Source organism: Littorina saxatilis, linkage group LG3 (genome assembly GCF_037325665.1).
Source record: "Littorina saxatilis isolate snail1 linkage group LG3, US_GU_Lsax_2.0, whole genome shotgun sequence".
Classification (NCBI taxonomy): Eukaryota; Metazoa; Mollusca; class Gastropoda; order Littorinimorpha; family Littorinidae; genus Littorina; species Littorina saxatilis.
Genome location: NC_090247.1, coordinates 73,356,783 through 73,380,225, shown reverse-complemented (window position 1 = coordinate 73,380,225; position 23,443 = coordinate 73,356,783). Strand labels below are relative to the sequence as shown.

Genomic DNA, 23,443 nt, shown 5'->3' with positions numbered 1-23,443 from the left:
AATGTTACATCCTTGGCTTCTAGCTTTCAACGATCGTTAGAGTTCTCTTGCCTTTCTTCGGGTCCAGCAAGATGTGGTTATGTACGTATGTTGTGTTTGGTTTTGGGTTGTACACGCTGACCGTAAAGCCAGTGTGTGTATAGTATAGTTTGTCTATATTAAAGGATATTTCCTTTGTGCCAAGAACTTCGGGTGAAGGTCTCGTGCTCCAATAACGTTGTTGCATTATATTTCAGATAGCAAAGAGACAGACGACATGTGAATAGGCTAGCAAGGTGTCAGAATCGGATTTGACGTTGGCGGCATCTTTTTCACGGATGGTCCATATCTGCCTGTCTTTGTACTCTCTTAAATATAGCAGCTTCCCTCTATCGAACAGATGGACCAACAGACAAAGCAAACGGGCGGATGGAAAGTCAGAGCCAGGGACTAGAAACTACTGGTCTCTCTCTCTCTTTCTTCGTCTCTCTTTGAAATAAATTCAATCTCTCATTCTCGCTCTCTCATCTGTCTGTCTGTTTGTCTGTCTGTCTGTCTGTCTGTCCTTCTCTCTCCCTCTCTCTTTGAAATAAATTCAATCTCTCATTCTCGCGCTCTCTCTCTCTCATCTCTCTCTCTGTCTCTCTCTGTGTCTCTCTCTGTAAAATAAATGCTTTCTCTCTCTCTCTCCGTCTGTCTCTCTGTGTCTGTCTGTCTGTCTGTCTGTCTGTCTGTCTCTCTCTCTCTCTCTCTCTCTCTCTCTCTCTCTCTCTTTGAAATAAATGCATCCTCCGCGGGCTCTCTCTCTCTCTCTCTCTCTCTCTCTCTCTCGTCTCTCTCTCTCTATCTCTCTCTCTCTCTCCTCTCTCTCTCTCTCCATCCAACCACCACTCCCACACCCATCTCTCCTCCCTACCTCCCCCCCACCCCCTCCCCCAAGCGCCGGGAACACGACAGGAGTGAGAAGGAGAAAAACGCAGCTAGCGGAATGCAGGACAAGAGTGCCCAGTCCCCTCACCCCGGCGTCCCAGCTTGGCCTGTCCTGGCTTCTTGTCACCGCAAGCTTTGCACAGTGCGGCGGCCAACACCCGCCAATCCTCACCGGGGGTTAAAGCCCGCTTACTGTCTTCCTTTGGGATTAACTGTGTTGATCCTCCAGCCAAGCCACAAAAGGACCTGCCGCGGACCTGGCATACTTTGGCTAGCTTGCTGCTGCTGCAACACAGTTCAGCTTCTTCTGCTGCAGCCGGGACATCCTCCCCCTTCCTTTTTTTTAAACAAGCAACTACACCTCAGATTGCCTTCTTTTCCGTAGCCTAAGGTGACAGCGTTCGATTTTGGGAGTTAAAGCGGCATTGCCCCTGCGAGAGAGTATTTTTGTGGCATGCGTCAACGACGATTTTTACTTGGATCTGACGAGCTCCAAAGAAAAATAAGAAGAATTAGATTTCAAAAAGTGAATCACAAGGTTCAGCAGTACTTTTTGAAATCAGAACAAAAAGCGGTTCATATGAAACGCTTGACCGGAACCGGAAATCTCTAACCGCAGAGTTTCTTCTGTGCCCAACGAACAGAAGAAAAGACATAGTATCCAAACGCCTAAAAACTGAAAGATGTTCAATACCTCAGCACCATCATTCTGTACTTGTTCCACAACATCTAAACAGTGTTTTGGGCCAGAAGAAACACATCCACAGGCAATGACAATCTCCCTTTAAAGCTCAACTCCACTCTTCCCAAAACGGGACCCGCCAAAGTTGGACGGACGGCAGGTTCGCCCGTTTCTGTCAAGCACTTTTCCTCCGAGGGGATTTCACAAGGTGATTCGGTGTTCAGGGGCATGTGTAACGGGGAATTGCGGCTCGGAAAGATGAGCTTAACTATCGACAACAGATATTTGGCGTTGGGACCAGCGGGAGGTGTAAGGGAACCATGTTCGGGTTGCCCTTTCAAGAGCGCATTGATTGGATGCGATTGCTGTCTTTGTTGAAGACTTTATTTCGGAATTTCATGCAGCGATGAGGTATAGCCCCATATTTGTTCCGGATTCCCAGCACTGAGAATTTGAATCGCCATGTCCTGCCAAAGCCCTCATGTGCCAGAGATTTCATGGCTTTAACAGACGACTTTTTTAATAGTTAATTTCCATTTGTCTGTTTAGCTTTCGTTGTTATTTAAATATTGATTGAAACAGATTTTCCGGCTTGCATTTGCTTTATCCAAAAAATAAATTCCTTGGACCATTTCGACACTATGTATTAATTGTCTGAAATCAGAATCATAACGTTCAACGCGCATGTGTCTACAGGCACAGACACACGCAGACAGACAGACAGACACACACACGCACACACACACACAGACACATACACATACACACGCGCACACACACACACATGCACAAACACACACACACACACACACACACACACACACACACACACACACACACACACACACACACACACACATACAAACCTCACCCAACCCCTTCATAAAAACCACTCCCTGAGCGAAGCCGAGGATATGCATATTGACTGAACTAAATCTCCAAAATAACTGCAAACAAGCGCGGGGATTTGTCAGCGCCAAAAATCACGGAATGTCAGGGGGATTTCCCGACAAACGCCGACAAACGTCAAGAGATGATCGCGAAGTCATACACATTATCCCGTCCAATAGCCCTGTGCCAAGCACGCATCAACACACAAACAAACACAAAATATGTTCCTCTTTCCACTACTATATAGCTTATGGTCCTGTTTGGTTCAGAAGGAAGAGTGAAAACCACCGACAGTATTATTGCTGTGACGGCATTGCTACTGTCTGTTTTTCCTCTTTTTTTTCTTTTTTCTTTTTTTTTAATTTCTTTACAGAATCTCTTTAATGATAAAGAAACTGCTCTCTGTGACATTTACCATGACGATGATGATGATGACGATGATGAGGAGGTGTGGACTAAGGAGGGAGAGGAGGAGGAAGAAGACAAGTGGAAAAGGAAGAGGAGGAGGAAAATGATGATGCGGAAGAGGAGAAAGAGGAAGGAAAAAAAAAGAAACAGGATAATAGTGATTTGATGACGACAACGACGACAATAAGAACACAATAAAAGATAACAGAATGACGCTTAAACCCAAAATAAAGAAATGAAACTGTGAACAAGGAAAAGGCCGAGAAAAGCTGTTTGTTAATTCCACACAGAAGCAAGGAAATGTTCGTAAATAACGACAGAAAAAGAGAAAAACAAAAGAAAATCAACTTAACGAGCCCTGGAAAGAACACCTTATTACTATTTGTATTTTTCTTTTGTAGACAAGACAGTCACGACAGACGAGCGGTTCAGATCATGCAAGGCAGAGGCAGCGCACAGTACTGTTGCTTGTAGACTCCAGACCAGGCCTCCCCACGGGCGCTCCTTCTGGAGGCAGCGAACAGTACTGTTGCCTGTAGACTCCAGACCAGGCCTCCCCACGGGCGCTCCTTCTGGAGGCAGCGAACAGTACTGTTGCCTGTAGACTCCAGACCAGGCCTCCCGACGGGCGTTCCTTCTGGAGGCAGCGAACAGTACTATTGCCTGTAGACTCCAGACCAGGCCTCCCCACGGGCGCTCCTTCTGGAGGCAGCGCACAGTACTGTTGCCTGTAGACTCCAGACCAGGCCTCCCCACGGGCGCTCCTTCTGGAGGTTCCCGGGATCCCCAGTTTCAATTTGAAGAGGGTCCATGGACCCCCACTGCAGAATTGTGGAGAGTTTCAATTTGAAGAGGTCCATGGACCCCCACTGCACAATTGTGGAGAGTTTCAATTTGAAGAGGTCCATGGACCCCCACTGCACAATTGTGGAGAGTTTCAATTTGAAGAGGTCCATGGACCCCCACTGCAGAATTGTGGAGAGTTTCAATTTGAAGAGGTCCATGGACCCCCACTGCAGAATTGTGGAGAGTTTCAAGGGTCCAAAAGCCGAAAAGTCCCGGTGTACTTATAAAACATTGTGGTCACGCATAATCTGCAGTGTACAATAGCTGACGATTACAGTCTGAAAAAAGTATGTACGATAAAGGAAATTTAGTGCGTCCCAGGACCCGCTCTTTTAAAGTTTAGTGCGTCCCGGGACCCCCTCCATACATTTCCAGTACGTGTTTTCGGCTTCTAGTGTGTATAGGACGCAGGGACGCGCACTTTGGGGAGTCCTGTTCCAGACAGAAGCAATCAAAATAAAAAAAATAACTGGAAATAAAACCGGATACAAAAACACACACAACGGAAACCAACTTTACAAGCCCTTGAATGTACACCTGTTCGGTGTTTTTCTTGTAAGGACAAACAAGCTAGAGTTGCGATATGTCCATGGAGTCGATAAGTTCTCTAAAACGACTTTGTAACTCAAACAGGAAAAGGGCAATTTGTGTCGTTCGATCGTCTGGAATTCATTCGGTGTGGCTAAGAGTGACTCCATGCCTTTTAAGAAGTGGTCACCCGGCAAAGACTACTGTGAAAACAAAAATATAAATCATGGAATGTTTACATACATAGTCTTTGGTATTATATTGAGCATACATTCAAAATATGGTATACGTTCAACATATCCAATGTTCACTAAAAACAAAATTATATAATGAGTTCGATTCATTAACAAAACTCAAATGCATTTGATATTGCTCTTTTTTAATTGACTTAATTCATCCACGTTTCTTTTTATCTCTTTTTTTGTCTTCTTGTTTGTTAGTTTGTAAGGGGGGGGGGTGGAGCGTTTATTTTAAAAAAAAAACACCTTTTTTTACTGTTTTAACCTACGGTCAGTGACTCACGCTTTAAAAACTGACTCCAATTACGCAGACGCAACACGACAGGACTCGCGCCTCTCACGCCATCGACAGAGTTAGCAGCGGAAATTTGACTGCAGAGGAAACCGTTTTCTTTGGTCGTCAATATCCTTTTCAGTCATGATTTATTCAAACACGCGCGGCTCCCAGAGGGTTAACTCCCTTCGTCCCGAGTCAACACACGGCCATCCTGTCGTTTTCAGGGTTGGCGGTCTTGCTGCATCTGAAATATTTTAATTTTTTTAATAAAATAAAAAAGAGGACGTTGTCGATGTGTAATAAAATGGAAAGAGTAATTGAAATCACTGAAATGACCTTATTGTGTACTGTCTTCCACATGTAAGCATACAGTAACAATAAAAAGTATGAATATGTTTTTCCCAATAATTGTTTTCACGAATTTTCAACGTTTTGAAATACACACAAACTCGAAGTTATAGATGAAATGATTATAGTAAATGAATTCTGAAGTTTTTGACGTTTTGATGTACGGCAAAAATCGAAAGTACAAACCGCATTAATAAGACGAGAATTTTAGTCAATGACTTGATTACATGTCCGGTGCTTGACTTTTGGTGACCGGACCTTCGTTACCGGCATCAACGTAAGGTGTCAACAATTCCCAGGTTGGTATCTAAAAAAAAAAAAAAAAAAAGGTCGTACAAAAGACAAGAAAGGAGAGAGAACCAATGAAAAGAAGAAAAGAAAAGAAAAGAGGTCGCAAATTTGAGAACGGTTCACAAGAAACTAATCGCGATTGCAATATATCTGAAAGCACAGTGTCTGGGAATGATTGTTAAAACCTTGACACACGTTAGAATGAATAAATGACTCATCTATGCTGCCATTCATTTAGAAAGAGCGTTGAACTGGTAGTAAGAGAGAGAGGGAGAGAGGGAAAAAAAGAGAGGGAGAAAGAGAGAGAGAGAGAGAGAAAGAGAGAGAGAGAGAGAGAGAGCGAGAGAAAGAGAGAGAGAGAGAGAGAGAGCGAGAGGCAGACACATAGACCGAGAGAGACAGAGACAGAGAGTCGGAGAGACAGAGAGAGACAGAGAGACAGAGACAGAACAAGAGTCAAAATACTCAATATACATTTAAGTGTGTACACTGGTCGTATTTCGTCAAATTACATTGCCAACTGCAGTCACAACATTCTCCTGGCTATTATTCGTAACAGCAATGTCGCTGTCTTTTGCATGGACAAATATTCTGCACGAAAAGTGTAGATACCATGTCGCTGTCTTTTGCATCGACAAATATTCTGTACGAAAAGTGTAGATACCATGTCGCTGCAAGAGGCTTTACATGATGCTAGTTTTCTTGATGTTTTCAGCAGTCTCTCTCTCTCTCTTTCTCTCTTTCTCTCTCTCTCTCTCTCTCTCTCTCTCTCTCTCTCTCTCTCTCTCTCTCTCTCTCTCTCTCTCTCTCTCTCTCTCTCTCTCTCTCTTGCTCTCTCCCCATCTCTCTCTCTCTCTCTCTAACTCTCTCCCTCCCTCCCTCCCTCCCTCCCTCCCTCCCTCTCTCTCCCTATCTCTCTTTCGTACTGCAAGGAAGACGGTGAGATGTTTGTGTATTCTACTTATCATTAAGTCATAAGTCAAAGCTTCTGTTCCAAGATACTTAGTCACGCTCCAGTTGGTTCTGCGCATTTCAAAATGCTTAAACAATGTTTGAAGCTTCGGGCAAAAAGGCAACAGAAAAAATTTACATCGACTTTGAGTTTAAATCAGTGCATAACTTTTGAAGACAAAGTTGACTGGAGTTTGTGGATGATATACAAATTCTTCCTTGATCGGCCAATGATCTAAGATGCACTTAAATGAAGTGAGAGGGGAAAGAGGGAGACTGTATGCTTGTGTTGTTTTTTACCTGTGCACACTATCTGCTGTAACATGAACGCATTTAGACGGTAGGTTAAAATATAGCTTTAATCGGGTTTAATTCTGCATTGATGTATACACTTTATCAAAAGTAAGAAGAACAGCTGTATATAAAAAATAAAACACAGAGTCGGAAAAACAACTTAAAAAGGGAAGGACGAAAGAGAGGAAGAAACATAGAAATATCGAAAGAACGAAAAAAAGACAAAGAAAATGAAAGAAGAAAAGGGGAAAGAAAGAAAGAAAGAAAGAAAGAAAGAAAGAAAGAAAGAAAGAAAAAAGCAAGCACAAACTACGACTCTGTAAAATAATGACACTGAAATATTCAGACCGTATAACGCACGTTCAAGCCAATGCTGAACGTGACCAAAGAATCAGGCCCCGGTTGGCAGTTTCACAGTTATAGACATAAAAGCATCATAATAATTCTGGTTAGGGCTTTAAACGACGTCACTAGTTAGGTGGTAGTTTTTTTCCCCTATTTTGTTTATCCCCCACAAAAAATAACCAAACAAAAATAACACAGTGATGGAAACAACGTCTTGAATTTTTGATACCACAATAATCAAGGCAGTTTATCAAAATCATTTTATTTTTCATTCATGAGAATTTTCGAATAATGCTTCTCCCACCCCCAGCCCCCCCCCCCCCCCCAAAAAAAAAAAAAAAAACTCTACCCCTTCTCGTCCCACTGTCCTACATTTTACACCGCAATAAACGGTGCATAAAGCTGTCGATGGGTGCATACACCGCAATAAACGGTGCATAAAGCTGTCGATGGGTGCATACACCGCAATAAACGGTGCATAAAGCTGTCGATGAGTGCATATTCAGCAAAAACTCTAAGTCCAGTTAATGTTCATGATTGACAGCACCCTAAGGGGCCATAATATAATCTTAAAAATGGCTTTTTCTGCCAATACATTATTCAAAACGCCCCTCAAAAGTGATGCTTCGGCTAAATGTGCTGGGGATTATAGTAGATCATGGCAGCAAAACATCTTCAGCGTTGCTTTTTTAAAATACAGACGTGCCGCAACAGAATGACGAGAGAAAGACAACAAAGCAATAAAGGTGGATAGTTAGGAAATTATCGCCAGACATCAAGGCATCAGTAAAAAATGTCGCCTCAAGCCCTTTGACTCTTCTCATTAGCATGTTATATCTCTCTCTGACCCCTGACACAATCCATCGCCAGCCTGGGTCGTCGTTTGCATTAAAAAAAAAAAAAAGACGTAACGCTAGCTACAGGCCCCCTCGCATCAAAATACATAAAGCTCACAATCATTCACTTCATCGTTTTTTAAGCGCCTAAGGATAGGAGTGGGTCATTAGGCGATAAACCTCATGGCTCTGCTAGTGCTTTTTTGTGTCTGTGAAATAGCACATAGACATTAATAATATACATAATTATAGGCTTACTTCTTTCTTTCTTTATTTTCTAACTGTTTATAGAAGGTTCGTTTCACTTAAGTAAGGCCACATTTTGGGACACAGCTTGGATGATGGTATAGACATATTATTTTAAATGTTGAAAGTTGAGCTGTTGAATGAATGCGGATTGTTAATTAGTTATACACGCTATGCAGTTCCAGCTTTAATTGGAAAACTTACTCTGTGGCTGTTCACTGTTCTTTGTTTCCGCTTGTATGTTATTCTTCCTTATTGTGTACGTATCTAATAATGAAACTATCTTTTTATTTGAGGTGTATATTAATTGTGATGGAAGGTGTTTGGGGTGGAGGGGGTGGAGGAGGGGTTATGATGAACGTTAAAAGGATTAACAAGTGCGAAGACTTGCTTATATAAATATGCTGCATTTCATGTTCAATTTTGGACCCAATTATGTGCCAATTATGACTCGGTGGTTGCGTACTATTAATGTATGTTAAAATTTGATTTCAGGAAAATGGACGCTTCCAGGGATTTTATTGTTCACAAGTCCTTTGACTTTGAACACTTCTTTTTTCTTTTTACTGTATTTAATCTTCTTTTCCGTTTAGTTAAAGTTACATGTGTGAACAAGGATAACGAAGGAATCCCTATATAAACAATTAGCCTTTAGCTCAACCAAACAGACAGTATAATATGATATAATAGGTATAAGAATAACACCAGTAAGTAAACGAAGGAATGAATGTATGAATAAAAGTAAAAAATACATGAATGAAATAACAAAATAGAGAATGAAATGAACACATAAATAAATAAATAAATAAATAAATAATTGCATAAATAAAATGAATAAATGAATAATGAATAAATTAATTAAACTAAGCAACGAAAGCTAATTAAATAAACATCCATTCCGCAAAATTTGAAGGTGCCATTTTAAACAACGCTAACATTGCATGTCAGGGTTCAAAGATACATTTTTTTTAATAATACAACTTCAGACGAAAAGATGAGGAAAATCATGAGCATCTGAAAATATAATTTGTTTACATTCATTAATTATAGTTGATGTGCAACTAATAGCTACGAGTTGTTGCGCACACTTGGATCAAGAAATATGTACAGAAAAAAATAGTACACAGGAAAATTACATCAAATAAAAAGATATATCAAATAAACAACAACCAAATTATCAAAACACCAGACACAACAAAAACAATGATCAAGACATCAGACAAACGGAACACACAAAAGAAAAAAGAAACATATTAAGAAGAAAGGGGGAACAAAAAAAGGACATAAACGAACTGACATAGAAACAAAGGACCTATTAACCACAACCTGTTCATGAAGGCAAATATATATATTTTGGGAATAATTAAATAAAAATAAAAACTCGTTTGAAGCAAGCAGAAACATACATTTAATTTATTAAAAATGCATAAAGCATTTTTTGTCACATTTTTAAAGAAAGAAAGAAGGAAGAAAAGAGAGAAGAAAAGTGCGAAGAAAGAAATTTATGCAAGGTATAAAGGGATGTGAATTCATAAAACTGAGCAAGGGCTACCTGTAAGTTTGTTTACTTTCTGAACAAATGTTTTTAACTCAATCAGGGAAATTATATCAGTAACTTTAATAGACATAGTGTGAATGAAGATAATTTAAGATTATTGCTCAGATGTGCTCACCATAAGCGCAAAACAAATAGATACATTTATAGATAATTTAATGAATTTATCAATTTATGTATGAATTGATATAGTAATTGATCTATAAAAATAACTAACTAAATAAATAAATACACAGATAAAGGAATACATAAATAGATTAATCTTTCAATTAATAGATACATATTTAAATAAACAAAGAAATAAACTATTGAATACAATAAATCATAAAACATAAATAAATAAATGATTTAAACAAATAAGATATAAATGAATGAATAAATGAATAAACAAAAACGAAATCAATAAATATTCAAGCTTCTGTACGTGGGCAGAGCTGCTAAAATGGAGCCTTCAGTAGTTATTCCAATAGATTTAAAGAAGAAACAATCAGAAAGTCTTTGAATGAAAATAAAATAGGACTAAAAATCTAGAAAATGAGACGGGAAAGGAGAGAGAGAGAGAGAGAGAGAGAGAGAGAGAGAGAGAGAGAGAGAGAGAGAGAGAGAGAGAGAGAGAGAGAGAGAGAGAGAGGGGAAGAGAGAGAGAGAGAGCGAGAGAGAGAAAGAGAGAGAGAGAAAGAGGGGGAGGGAGGGGGGATGAGAGAGGGAAAGAGGAGAGAGACAAAGACAGGCAGAGAGAGAGACAGAAACAGAGAGACTGAGACTAGACAGGATGAGAGGCAAATATAGAGACAGAGACAAACAGCAAACAGAAACAGGCTGACAGAGATACAGCCAAGACAGACAGACAGACAGACAGGCAGACAGACAGGCAGGCAGGCAGGCAGGCAGACCCACAGACAGACAGACAGACAGACAGACAGAAAGACAAACAGACAGACAGACAGACAGACAGACTGACTGACTGACTGACAAACAAACATATATATATACAGACAGACACAGATCAAGTGGGTGCGTGAGTGCGTGCGCGCGCGTGTCAGTCTGCCCCCTCTGCCTACCTGCCTGCCTGCATGCGTGCCTGTTTGTCTGCCTGTCATAGGATGCCTGAACTATTATGTCAATGCGCATCCCACATTGTTAGGAAGTGATCCTGTGTATACCTGTGTATGTAGGTTTATTTGATTCATTTCGCGATAAAAATACAAATGACCGAACAGAGGTTCTTGTTCGGTAAAAAAAAAAAATGTACAGGGCAACTTTCTCCGTATCATTATCGGCTATAATATCGTTTCGTAGCATACATTCAGGTAAAACCCTTTAACCTAACCACAGTACAAAACATAAATAATTAAAATGACAAATGTCTCTACTAATTGAAATGAAAGGCTATAGGGAGTATCAATACATTTCAGGTAGAATTATCATACAGTATCAATTCTGACCACACACACACAAAATGCTCACAGTAAGTATCGTCCGAAGTCTTGACAATCAAAGATACGTGTTTGTGGAAAAAGTCTGTACAATAACCCGCAGCCTTGACCATCAAAGACATACTTTAATTTGGGGAAAAGTGTGTATACAACCCGCAATCATCGTCATGACAATCAAAGATACATTTGCATGTGGACAAAATATGATGGGGTTAGATAAGTAATTAGCGGCACCAAGTGTACACACTGCATACACGGTTCGAACAGCTAGCTACGCTTGCCCGAACATAGAAGGCGTAACTGTAAACAATGTTCCCAATACAGACAATGAGAACCTTCTTCTTCTTCTTCTTTTTCTTCTTCTTCTTCTTCTTCTTCTTCTTCTTCTTCTTCTTCTTCTTCTTCTTCTTCTTCTTCTTCTTCTTCTTCTTCTTCTTCTTCTTCTTCTTCTTCTTCTTCTTCTTCTTCTTCTTCTTCTTCTTCTTTTTTTGCGTTTCCCGAAAAGACAGATACATGTATGTAGAGCCAGACAGCCGTCTTAGATTTCACAAGTCATAATCCATCATTGTTAACAAAAACTGACTCTTCTTTGCATCGTTTCCTCCTTTCTTTTAATATCAAGAGTTCAAGTGCGTATCCTCGAGTCGTGCGTCCTGGGAAAGGTTACAGAGAATCACCTTTCATGAAAGTCGTGTTTCACGTTAAAATTAAATCAACAGGAAAAAAACAGCAACAATGTTATGATTGCAAGTCTTACGCAAGTCTGCCCTCAGTGAAGTACCCAAGCGTACCAGTAACGCTGTGAAAGAGGGTAGGCTACTCTTTCCGGGTGTGAAGTACAGAGTATCTGTTTGACACTGGACTCGTGTAATAAATTCCTTATCAGTTATTGACTGCCACTCACGGCTTGATGGGTATGTGAATAAATGTTGTATTATCTTAACACTAATTTACTGCTTATATAATTAACTTTAACAAATACATGTTGATCAATTAAAGGATTTTTAATGAAAATAAGCCATGGCGTTGAAAGGAAAATGGTATGAGTAGAAGAGAAAACAATAAAAGAGTTTAGGGTGTCAAAGTTTTTGTTCCAAAACTGTCTCCGAAATGTGTGGACACATTCAGGAAAACCTCACCAATCAGAATACCAGCACAAGAAGACGTTGTTAACTTTTGCAGAGATTTGTTGAGAAGGTGTAAAAATAAAACTGAGTATGACAAAAACGACTGTATTAGATAAAGCGTGACCGTTTGTGATCAACAACAACATTAGCGACAATAGAACTTGTGGTCAGCGAAAATGGATCCTTATCAATCAGAATCCAAGAAGATGCATCATCAGGAACATCAGTCGATATCAGAACACTCAAAAAAAAATCTCAGAACACTCAAATAAAATCTTTCTTACTCTCAATTTTTAACCACAGACAATGGACACACAAACTTACTTGAGGTTCCAGACGGTCGATTCATGGTGCTGGATAATACTCCGTGACAACGCCGCAGAATCTGTCCCCACCACAAAAAGGCGACACTGTGACTGACACTGCCAGGGACTGTCTTTCTTTCTCTCCTTTGTGACTCACTCCGCCAAAAAAGACCGATGAAGAGTTGTCCCCAAAGCCTTGCGCGCTCGTGAGCAGACCCGTACAGTCTGACTTGTCCCGAGCCAGGTAACAACAACACTCGTTACATACGATGTGAGGTCAGCTCCAGGCAGCGAGCGGTCCACACGTAACACGACTCGTAATACTGTGTCACCTGTGGTCAGGCCGAAACTGGCCGCTACCAAAACCAGCGCGCCGTATCCTCGAGTCGCCAAATTGTCGTCTGCTCCAGTCACGCCGCAGTTACCTTTCCCTGACCCCCGCCGCCGCGTCAGCCAATGAGAGGGCCGCGCGGTGGCGGCGACAAGCAGACGACAAGAAGGCAGAATGGAAAGCACGACACAAGACGCGCCCCCACCGCAGCGCTGGCACTCCAGGCGGTCGCGCCAAGCTTTGGAAAACCGCTGTGGATTGGCTGACGAGTGTCAATCGGAGGCGGGGCTTTTCGCCTAAGTGTCGTCTGCTTTTGCCAGCAGAATGGAGGGAGGTAGGAGCGACTGAGCGCCATCATCGCGTGTGTCGTCTGCTTGGTTGCTTTGTGCTCATGCCTCCTGACGTGACGTGCCGTTGTCTCTCTCTCTCTCTCTCTCTCTCTCTCTCTCTCTCTCTCTCTCTCTCTCTCTCTCTCTCTCTCTCTCTCTCTCTCTCTCTCTCTCTCTATCTCTCTCTCTCTCTCTCTCTCTATCTCTCTCTCTCTCTCTCTCTCTCTCTATCTCTCTCTCTCTCTCTCTCTCTTTCTCTCTCTCTCTCTCTCTCTTTCTCTCTCTCTCTCTCTCTCTCTCTCTCTCTCTCTCTCTCTCTCTCTCTCTCTCTCTCTCTCTCTCTCTCTCTCTTCGCTTCCATCATCCTTTATAAGCACTTAAAGTCATTAAAAAGTTTTTAAAAATGTGTTAAAACCACTTAATGTCTGAGTAGTTTAACGCCGTTTGATTTACCACACTTAGTATTACGTCAAAGATATGCTGTGCATTGTATGTTCTGAACATATTTTTGTTGTACTATTGCTACATGTTCGATTGCTACCAGCTTCCACCAGTGCTGGACTGATCGTGTAACCTCTGCGAACGCCAAGAAGAAGAAGAAGAAGCTACCAGCTTGTATTTATAATTACCTGCATAGTATGCATTTGATTTTATGAATAACCACATTATTATGTATGCTCTTCATGCCTCATCATCTTCATCATCATCATTATCATCATCATCGTCATCATCATCATCATCATCGTCATCTTTATTATCACGTGCTGAAATTTTCCGACCTCCTTTTGTTGGTTAACTTTTTAAATTTTTAATTTTTAATTTTTTAATTATATAATTGTGTGTCTATGCGTCCCAAGGACAGATTGTAAGAAAAGGCGTAGCCTTAAATCTTAATCCTTGTTAAATAAAGTTCAATTCAATTCAATTCAATTCAATTCTCTCTCTCTCTCTCTCTCTCTCTCTCTCTCTCTCTCTCTCTCTCTCTCTCTCTCTCTCTCTCTCTTCATATAATGTTACATTTTAGGTCATTATTCCTGAGCCTGTGTTCTTTGCATCAGGTATGGTTCAATTCTGCTGTAAACCTTCAGTTCTGTGGTCAAAGAGGTTGTTCTATTTCATCCATCTCTGTGTGACATTTTGCAAATTTAGTTGGCTTTTTACAAAAGGGTAAATGTGTTGTAAATAGAGAATATTACATGGCTTGCTGTGTCGTACCAGATTTACACGAGTTGTTTTTTTAAATATTGAACTGCGAGCGAAAGCGAGCTGTTCACTATTTGAAAAAGCAACTGGTGTAAATCTGGTACGAAACAGCAAGCTATGCCATTCTGTTTATCCTACATACTGTACTTACGTGTATTTTACTGAAAATGTCCTGCAGTCGAGGCAGCTAAATTGAAGACGCTTGTTTTGGAACCTCGATCTCTTCTAAAGCCTCGTGCAATCTATTACGTCAAAGCAAAGAAACGTCACTCCAAAAGTGGCGTGACGTGTTAGTTCTAAAGATTCATCGAGGGTAATTAGCGAGCGCAATTTGTGTTTCTATAATGACGTTTGTCTCGGTGACTTTGGCATCATAAGCAGTGGAAAAACAGGTCCCTGCCAGACTTGCTTGACATGACCTCATTTACATGATATACACACGTGTGATTTGAACGATTATTATCTCGCGGGTGTCTCTCTCACGTATGTAGGATAAGCTCACGGACACAAATACGTTTGATCAGGTGTTTGATCAGTCAGTTATTTGTTAAAACAAAAAAGAAGTTCATGAGTAATGTGCCATAGCTAATTAAATAAACTTTAGTGATGAACATTGCCATGCCATTTTGCATTCGACACTAACTTTGAAAAATGACGTTTGAAATGCAAATACATGTGTTCACATACCAGTCATTGTTTTGTTGAATGTATCGTAAATGCTCCTCAATTGACACCTTTGATGTTAAAATTGGAAATAAAGGGTAATCGCTCTGTGTTGCCTTCTCTTTGTCACATAGACAGTCGTTTTGAGTTAAATAAGCTTACAAACAAAGCGTCGTTTATTTTTAATATTTGCAACTGACGAAAAGAGAAACCATACGAAAAATGAAGTACAGAATATTAATATTGTGTTGCGCTTATTAACATTAAAACAGACTTATTGCTTGTTACAAGGCGACAGATGTTAACAGCTCTGTCTAAAAGGAAAATGAAGCATATTGATACTGTTTTGTGGTTATCAAAACTTAAAACATATTATTGCTTGCTAATAAGCCACAGTCGAGTATCCCTCTAGGGCACCCCGGCGTGCAAAGAGTTCGACCACACTCATTAACATTACGCTGTTAATCCTCCTGTTGCATATAAAGCTTATCTGATTTGAGAATAACTGCACCAGGTTGACGTTTTCTTGCAAATGTTAGCTGAACTGCGTGTTAAATTATGGTGACAAGTTTTCCCACACAGTGCACAGGGGAATTATTTTTCAAACACCATGTTTGTTTCTTCAGGCTGAAATTCCTTCCGCGTGATTGGTCCATGGTACGGCATTTATTGACTTAACAATGTCGTCGTGCGTTTGTATAAACTGCATGCATAATGCATGAGTAATTATCTGTTCCACATCAATACTAGATCACTTGTTACCGACTTTTTGGTTTTAACAAGAGTTTATTAAATGCTATGTTATTTGTTAGAGTTCTTCAGAAACAATGTTATCATCAAAGGTAACACACCGAATGAAACTCATAAGCTAGCATGCTGCTACTCTCATAAAATGATGGTAGGTTTACATTTCACATCATGATCATCAAAACAAACACACAAGCAAACAAACAAGCAAGCCACCAACTTTTTAATTATCTGTTTTGTTAGATCAAAGGCGATTATAAAACAAAAAGTACAACACTGTTGCTCTTTGAACTATTTACGGAAGGTTACTACCGATCATTCCGCTCTACTGCTCATCTGTTAATAACAGTTTTAGGTTGCTCGATGCGAGGCAGCTGTTCGATGTATATCAAGGCTTAAAGATACAGTCCTTCTCGTGTACATCATCTCATATCTACCCGGGATTGTACATGATGTCAGACATCCACTTGGACACCTACCAAAGATCAACACGATGGCTGCTTTCTGCGCGGAATAGTAATTCGCACAGCCACATGACGTCATTTATGAAATTAATTCAGCAGAAATTTGCCGTTCTGCACAGAAAGCAGGCAGACTGGTCATTTTGGGTGTGTGTTCTTGTGGAGGGATGTTCGTAAAGCAGGCAGACTGGTCATTTTGGGTGTGTGTTCTTGTGGAGGGATGTTCGTAAAGCAGGCAGACTGGTCATTTTGGGTGTGTGTTCTTGTGGAGGGATGTTCGTAAAGCAGGCAGACTGGTCATTTTGGGTGTGTGTTCTTGTGGAGGGATGTTCGTAAAGCAGGCAGACTGGTCATTTTGGGTGTGTGTTCTTGTGGAGGGATGTTCGTAAAGCAGGCAGACTGGTCATTTTGGGTGTGTGTCCTTGTGGAGGGATGTTCGTTTCCTATGTAAAAGCCCAGACAGATCTGCGCTGATAAACATGATTGCTTACACGGGAAGGATTGTACCTTTAATCTCATTGTGCTGCATCCTCTACAACTAAAGCTGCAGCCAAACGTTTGACTTAGGCACACACACCAAAAAATAGTCTGTTTACGGTATCCCGACCGACCCTATTTTTTCGCGCGACCCTAGACTTTTTTTTTTGGCATTTGGGGGGAAAAAAAGAAAAAAAAAAGTCTTTGTTTTTTGGCAAAATAACTTAAAAATATGGTTTTTTGGAGAAAAAAGAAAAGAAAAAAAAACATCCCGACCTACCGACCCTATTTTTTTTGCCTATGTTACCGTAAACAGACAATTTTTTTTAATTTTTTTGCCTTACAATTAATTTGTGGCAATGCGCTAGTTTCATTTCTTTCAAAAACAATACAAAATAAAATGTTGTCACAATGTTGAAGAGAATGCAGTGACTAAACCTCTCTGTGTTTTAATACCATGGTAAATAAATGCTTTGTATACAATATTTACTGGCCAGGGCTCCCCAAAGTGCGCGTCCCTGCGTCCTACGTATAAGCACCAGAAGCCAAAAACACGTACTGGAAATGTATGGAGGGGGTCCCGGGACGCACTCAACTTTAAAACAGCGGGTCCTGGGACGCATTAAATTTCCTTTATCGTGCGTACCGTAGATACTTTTTCAGACTGCAGTCATCAGCTATTGTACACAATACACATAGCGTGACCACAATGTTTTATAAGTACACCAGGACTTTTCGAATTTTGGACCCTTGGGACCCTCTTAAATTCAGCAGTGGGGGTCCATGGACCCTCTAAAAAGTGTTAGTGGGGGTCCCCGGACCCTGTAGGAGGGTCGTCAGTGGGGAGCCCTGCTGGCAGCGAACTGAGAAAGGAAAGAGACTTGCATTGGTCGCTGATAGCCATATCGGTTGTACGGGACATTAAAATAACCAATCACCAATCATCCTCGACGTGGCAGCACTGAAAAAAACACACGAGAATGATGAGTCGGAACTCCGATTCCAGAGTGTTTAACCTTGTTCGAAGTTTTGGTTATGTCTCCAATATACGAGCTGCATGGTCACGAACAATTGAAAACCACACCAAACCGTTTTCACATAAATAAACGTTAACCCAAGCCAGCTTTTGCATACCGGATTTGTAGACCGAGCTCGTATGCATGACATGCCTCTATGAGAAAAAAAAAGTCAGTTCAAGGATTGTTTTCAACAACTATAATCCTAACTGGTTTCAGAGACATTCTATACAGTCACATAGGCTATGACCTTTGTACACCTGGAAACGAAACCTGATTCTTTATGGCCGAAGAAATCAAGAACTTTATCAGCAGCAACCTATGAAAAAAATCATGTGAAACAATATAATAATGTATTTATAATTATAAAGGATAAACGAGAGTACGTACAAGGATGACTGTGAGGGTGCGGGTATGGATATGTGTGGTTGGGTTATGTGTGTATTGTTGTGTACTTTTATTTGCCTGTATGTTCTGAGAGTGTGTTTTTATATGATGTTATACACGAGCCAAAAGAAAAATGTCTGTTTGTAACATTCAGACAATACATTTTTATTGAATTGAATTGAATTGAATTGAATTGAATTGAATTGAATTGAATAAGGTCCGAACAAAAGATGCAGCTGAGATTGGAGATTGTTGGTGTCCCTGTAAGAATGCTCTTATCCAACGTAAAAACATGGACAGATTAGTGGTGATTTACACAGGACAGATTAGTGGTGATTTACACAGGACAGATTAGTGGTGATTTACACAGGACAGATTAGTGGTGATTTACACAGGACAGATTAGTGGTGATTTACACAGGACAGATTAGTGGTGATTTACACAGGACAGATTAGTGGTGATTTACACAGGACAGATTAGTGGTGATTTACACAGGACAGATTAGTGGTGATTTCCACAGGACAGATTAGTGGTGATTTACACAGGACAGATTAGTGGTGATTTCCACAGGACAGATTAGTGGTGATTTACACAGGACAGATTAGTGGTGATTTACACAGGACAGATTAGTAGTGATTTACACAGGACAGATTAGTGGTGATTTACACAGGACAGATTAGTGGTGATTTACACAGGACAGATGAGTGGTGATTTACACAGGACAGATTAGTGGTGATTTACACAGGACAGATTAGTGGTGATTTACACAGGACAGATTAGTGGTGATTTACACAGGACAGATTAGTGGTGATTTACACAGGACAGATGAGTGGTGATTTACACAGGACAGATTAGTGGTGATTTACACAGGACAGATTAGTGGTGATTTCCACAGGACAGATTAGTGGTGATTTACACAGGACAGATTAGTGGTGATTTACACAGGACAGATTAGTGGTGATTTACACAGGACAGATTAGTGGTGATTTACACAGGACAGATTAGTGGTGATTTACACAGGACAGATTAGTAGTGATTTCCACAGGACAGATTAGTGGTGATTTACACAGGACAGATTAGTGGTGATTTACACAGGACAGATTAGTGGTGATTTCCACAGGACAGATTAGTGGTGATTTACACAGGACAGATTAGTGGTGATTTACACAGGACAGATGAGTGGTGATTTACACAGGACAGATTAGTGGTGATTTACACAAGACAGATTAGTGGTGATTTACACAGGACAGATTAGTGGGGATTTACACAAGACAGATGAGTGGTGATTTACACAGGACAGATTAGTGGTGATTTACACAAGACAGATGAGTGGTGATTTACACAGGACAGATTAGTGGTGATTTACACAGGACAGATTAGTGGTGATTTACACAGGACAGATGAGTGGTGATTTACACAAGACATATTAGTGGTGATTTACACAAGACATATTAGTGGTGATTTACACAGGACAGATTAGTGGTGATTTCCACAGGACAGATTAGTGGTGATTTACACAGGACAGATTAGTGGTGATTTCCACAGGACAGATTAGTGGTGATTTACACAGGACAGATTAGTGGTGATTTACACAGGACAGATTAGTGGTGATTTACACAGGACAGATTAGTGGTGATTTACACAGGACAGATTAGTGGTGATTTACACAGGACAGATTAGTGGTGATTTCCACAGGACAGATTAGTGGTGATATACACAGGACAGATTAGTGGTGATTTACACAGGACAGATTAGTGGTGATTTACACAGGACAGATTAGTGGTGATATACACAGGACAGATTAGTGGTGATTTACACAGGACAGATTAGTGGTGATTTACACAGGACAGATTAGTGGTGATTTACACAGGACAGATTAGTGGTGATTTACACAGGACAGATTAGTGGTGATTTACACAGGACAGATTAGTGGTGATTTACACAGGAGAGATTAGTGGTGATTTACACAGGACAGATTAGTGGTGATTTACACAGGACAGATTAGTGGTGATTTACACAAGACAGATTAGTGGTGATTTACACAGGACAGATTAGTGGTGATTTACACAAGACAGATGAGTGGTGATTTACACAGGACAGATTAGTGGTGATTTACACAAGACAGATGAGTGGTGATTTACACAGGACAGATTAGTGGTGATTTACACAGGACAGATTAGTGGTGATTTACACAGGACAGATGAGTGGTGATTTACACAAGACATATTAGTGGTGATTTACACAAGACATATTAGTGGTGATTTACACAGGACAGATTAGTGGTGATTTACACAAGACAGATTAGTGGTGATTTACACAGGACAGATTAGTGGTGATTTACACAAGACATATTAGTGGTGATTTACACAGGACATATTAGTGGTGATTTACACAAGACAGATTAGTGGTGATTTACACAGGACAGATGAGTGGTGATTTACACAAGACATATTAGTGGTGATTTACACAGGACATATTAGTGGTGATTTACACAAGACATATTAGTGGTGATTTACACAGGACAGATTAGTGGTGATTTACACAGGACAGATTAGTGGTGATTTACACAGGACAGATTAGTGGTGATTTACACAGGACAGATTAGTGGTGATTTACACAGGACAGATTAGTGGTGATTTACACAGGACAGATTAGTGGTGATTTACACAGGACAGATTAGTGGTGATTGACCATGTTGACTTACACAGGAGAGATTAGTGGTGATTTACACAGGACAGATTAGTGGTGATTGACCATGTTGACTTACACAGGACAGATTAGTGGTGATTTACCATGTTGACTTACACAGGAACGCACATAGCTATCATATACAGCAGTGAGAAGAATAGTCAAACTTTGAAATATAACACTGAGATCAATAATCTTGAATAAAAATAAAAATGTATGAATAGTATTCTTGAATTGAAATACAACAATGAGAGCAATAGTCTTGAATTAAAATACAAAAGTGAAAAAACAATAGTCTTGAATTAAAAAACAATATAAGTGAGAACAATAGTTTTGAATTAAAGAACAAAAATGATATGACTAGTCTTGAATTAAAAATACAAAAGTAAGAACAATAATCTTGAATTAAAATACAAAAGTTAGAAGAGTAGTCTCATGCGAGAATAACCAGAAGAGAGGAATGCACATGATCAAAATGTCCCCACAAATCAAACAAGCTGAAAAGACCGCCACAACTCACAACACACTCATACATCAGCATACATTCGTTTCTTACCTTGGCAAAAAACAAACCTCAGTAACCCCTCAGTCAGTGTAGTGCTATATAGGTCAATTTCTGTGTTCCCTTGGTGGTGGTGGCCTCCCAGAGTGCTAAATCCCATGTTTGCCTCCCAGCTCACTTTACCACTGATGTAGTGTGGACACTTGTTTGAACGACTTGACTTCTCTTTGTCCCAGGGGATCAAAAGTGTTGTTTTACCACGCCTGGGTAAAGCGATAGAATTGCCGCATTTGGGTATAGGTGCGTTTGGGGTTTAAACCTCCTCTCCATACCCCTCTCTCTCGGTCTCTACCCCCACCCTACCCCCAAACCCCTCCCCATACACACACGCGCGCGCGCACTCACAAGTTCAATCACACTCAACTCACCTGTCTCCTCGACAAAGAGAATGTAGATAATCTACGCTTATTTCCCCCCCCCCCCCACCCCTCCCCTAACTTCACCATACAATGTGAAGTCTGCGGTTTTAGCCAAAGCATCGCTACAGGTACAATGATCCCCGTCAGACCCCCGATGTAAGACTCCCTCCATTTTAAGACCCTGCTTTATCAGATTTTCAAATAATAACCTCTGTAAATGTACCCCTTTTTACAGTCATTTAGTCAAGTTTTGACTAAATGTTTTAACATAGAGGGGGGAATCGAGACGAGGGTCGTGGTGTTTGTGTGTGTGTGCGTGTGTGTGTGTGTGTGTGTAGAGTGATTCAGAGTAAACTACTGGACCGATCTTTATAAAATTTCTCATGAGAGTTTTTGGGTATGATATCCCCAGGTTTATTTTTTCATTTTTTCGATAAAGGTCTTTGATGACGTCATATCCGGCATTTTGTAAAAGTTGAAGCGGCACTGTCACACCCTCATTTTTCAATAGAATTGGTTGAAATTTTGGCAAAGCAATCTTCGACGAAGGCCGGACTTTGGTATTACATTTCAGCTTGGAGGCTTAAAATTTAATTAATGACTTTGGTCATTAAAAATCTAAAAATTGTAATTAAAATTATTTTTTTATAAAACGATCCAAAATTACGTTTGTCGTATTCTTCATCATTTTCTGATTCCAAAAACATATACTTATGTTATATTCTGATTAAAAACAAGCTCTGAAAATTAAAAATATAAAAACTATGATTAATATTAAATTTCTGAAATCGATTTAAAAACAAATTCATCTTATTCCTTGTCCGTTCCTGATTCCAAAAACATACAGATATGATATGTTTGGATTAAAAACACGTTCAGAGAGTTAAAAATAATAGAGATATAGAAAAGCGTGCTTTCCTCCTCAGCGCAACCGCTACCGCGCTTTTCTGTATTGTTAATTTCACTGCCTTTACCACGACCGGTGGACAGACGATGCTACGAGTGTACGGTCTTGCGGAAAAAATGCTTTGCGTTCAGTTTCATTCTGTGAGTTCGACTGAGCTTGACTAAATGTTGTAATTTCGCCTTACGCGACTTGTTTAAGACTCCCTCCATTACTTTTCTCAGATTTGTGAGGTCTTATGAGGGAGGTTCCACTGTTAAAGCAAAACACACACACACGCAAGCACGCACGTACGTACGCACGCACGCACGCACACACACACACACACACACACACACACACACACACACACACACACGCACACACGCACAGAAAGAGAGACCGAGACATAGCAGTCACAACCTCAACTCACATTCCCCCAAACACAATATCCCGCATTCCAAAGTTTCTGTTATAATTTGTCAAGACGCGGAAAAGTTATACTGTAACATGTCAGAAAAGTGAAGACAGGGCTGAAAAACATTCCATTAAAACGATAAACAAACTTACGGATTTTAACGTCGCTTGTTAAACAGCCTCACCATCAAAACCTAAACAAGAGAAACTCTAACCAAGATAATGATAAAGTTAACACAACACGGCAAACTTCGTTTTTTTCACTGTACTTGTTTTCCACAGATAACTGTTGAACCTTTGTTGAGATTTTGAAACTGCTAAAAAGCTTTAGCTGAGATGATAATTTAAAGTTAACACAACTAAATGCATCGTTCGCCTTTGTCAAATGAATATTTTTAGAAATGTT

At 40.2% G+C, this 23,443-nt stretch overlaps 1 protein-coding gene across 2 annotated transcripts in view; it reads right to left on the bottom strand.

Annotated features, from left to right (window-relative positions):
* LOC138963224 (nuclear receptor subfamily 2 group E member 1-like) overlaps positions 1-12,946 on the bottom strand; it is a 66,478-nt gene extending 53,532 nt beyond the window's left edge. The window contains exon 1 of one of the 2 annotated variants that reach the window (XM_070335283.1): positions 12,534-12,946. In XM_070335283.1, coding sequence (XP_070191384.1) covers positions 12,534-12,558 — 25 coding nt within the window. In that variant the 5' untranslated portion in view covers positions 12,559-12,946. The remainder of the gene's footprint in view (positions 1-12,533) is intronic. The other variant, XM_070335282.1, reaches the window with a different exon arrangement.
* Between the last annotated feature and the right edge of the window lie 10,497 nt (positions 12,947-23,443).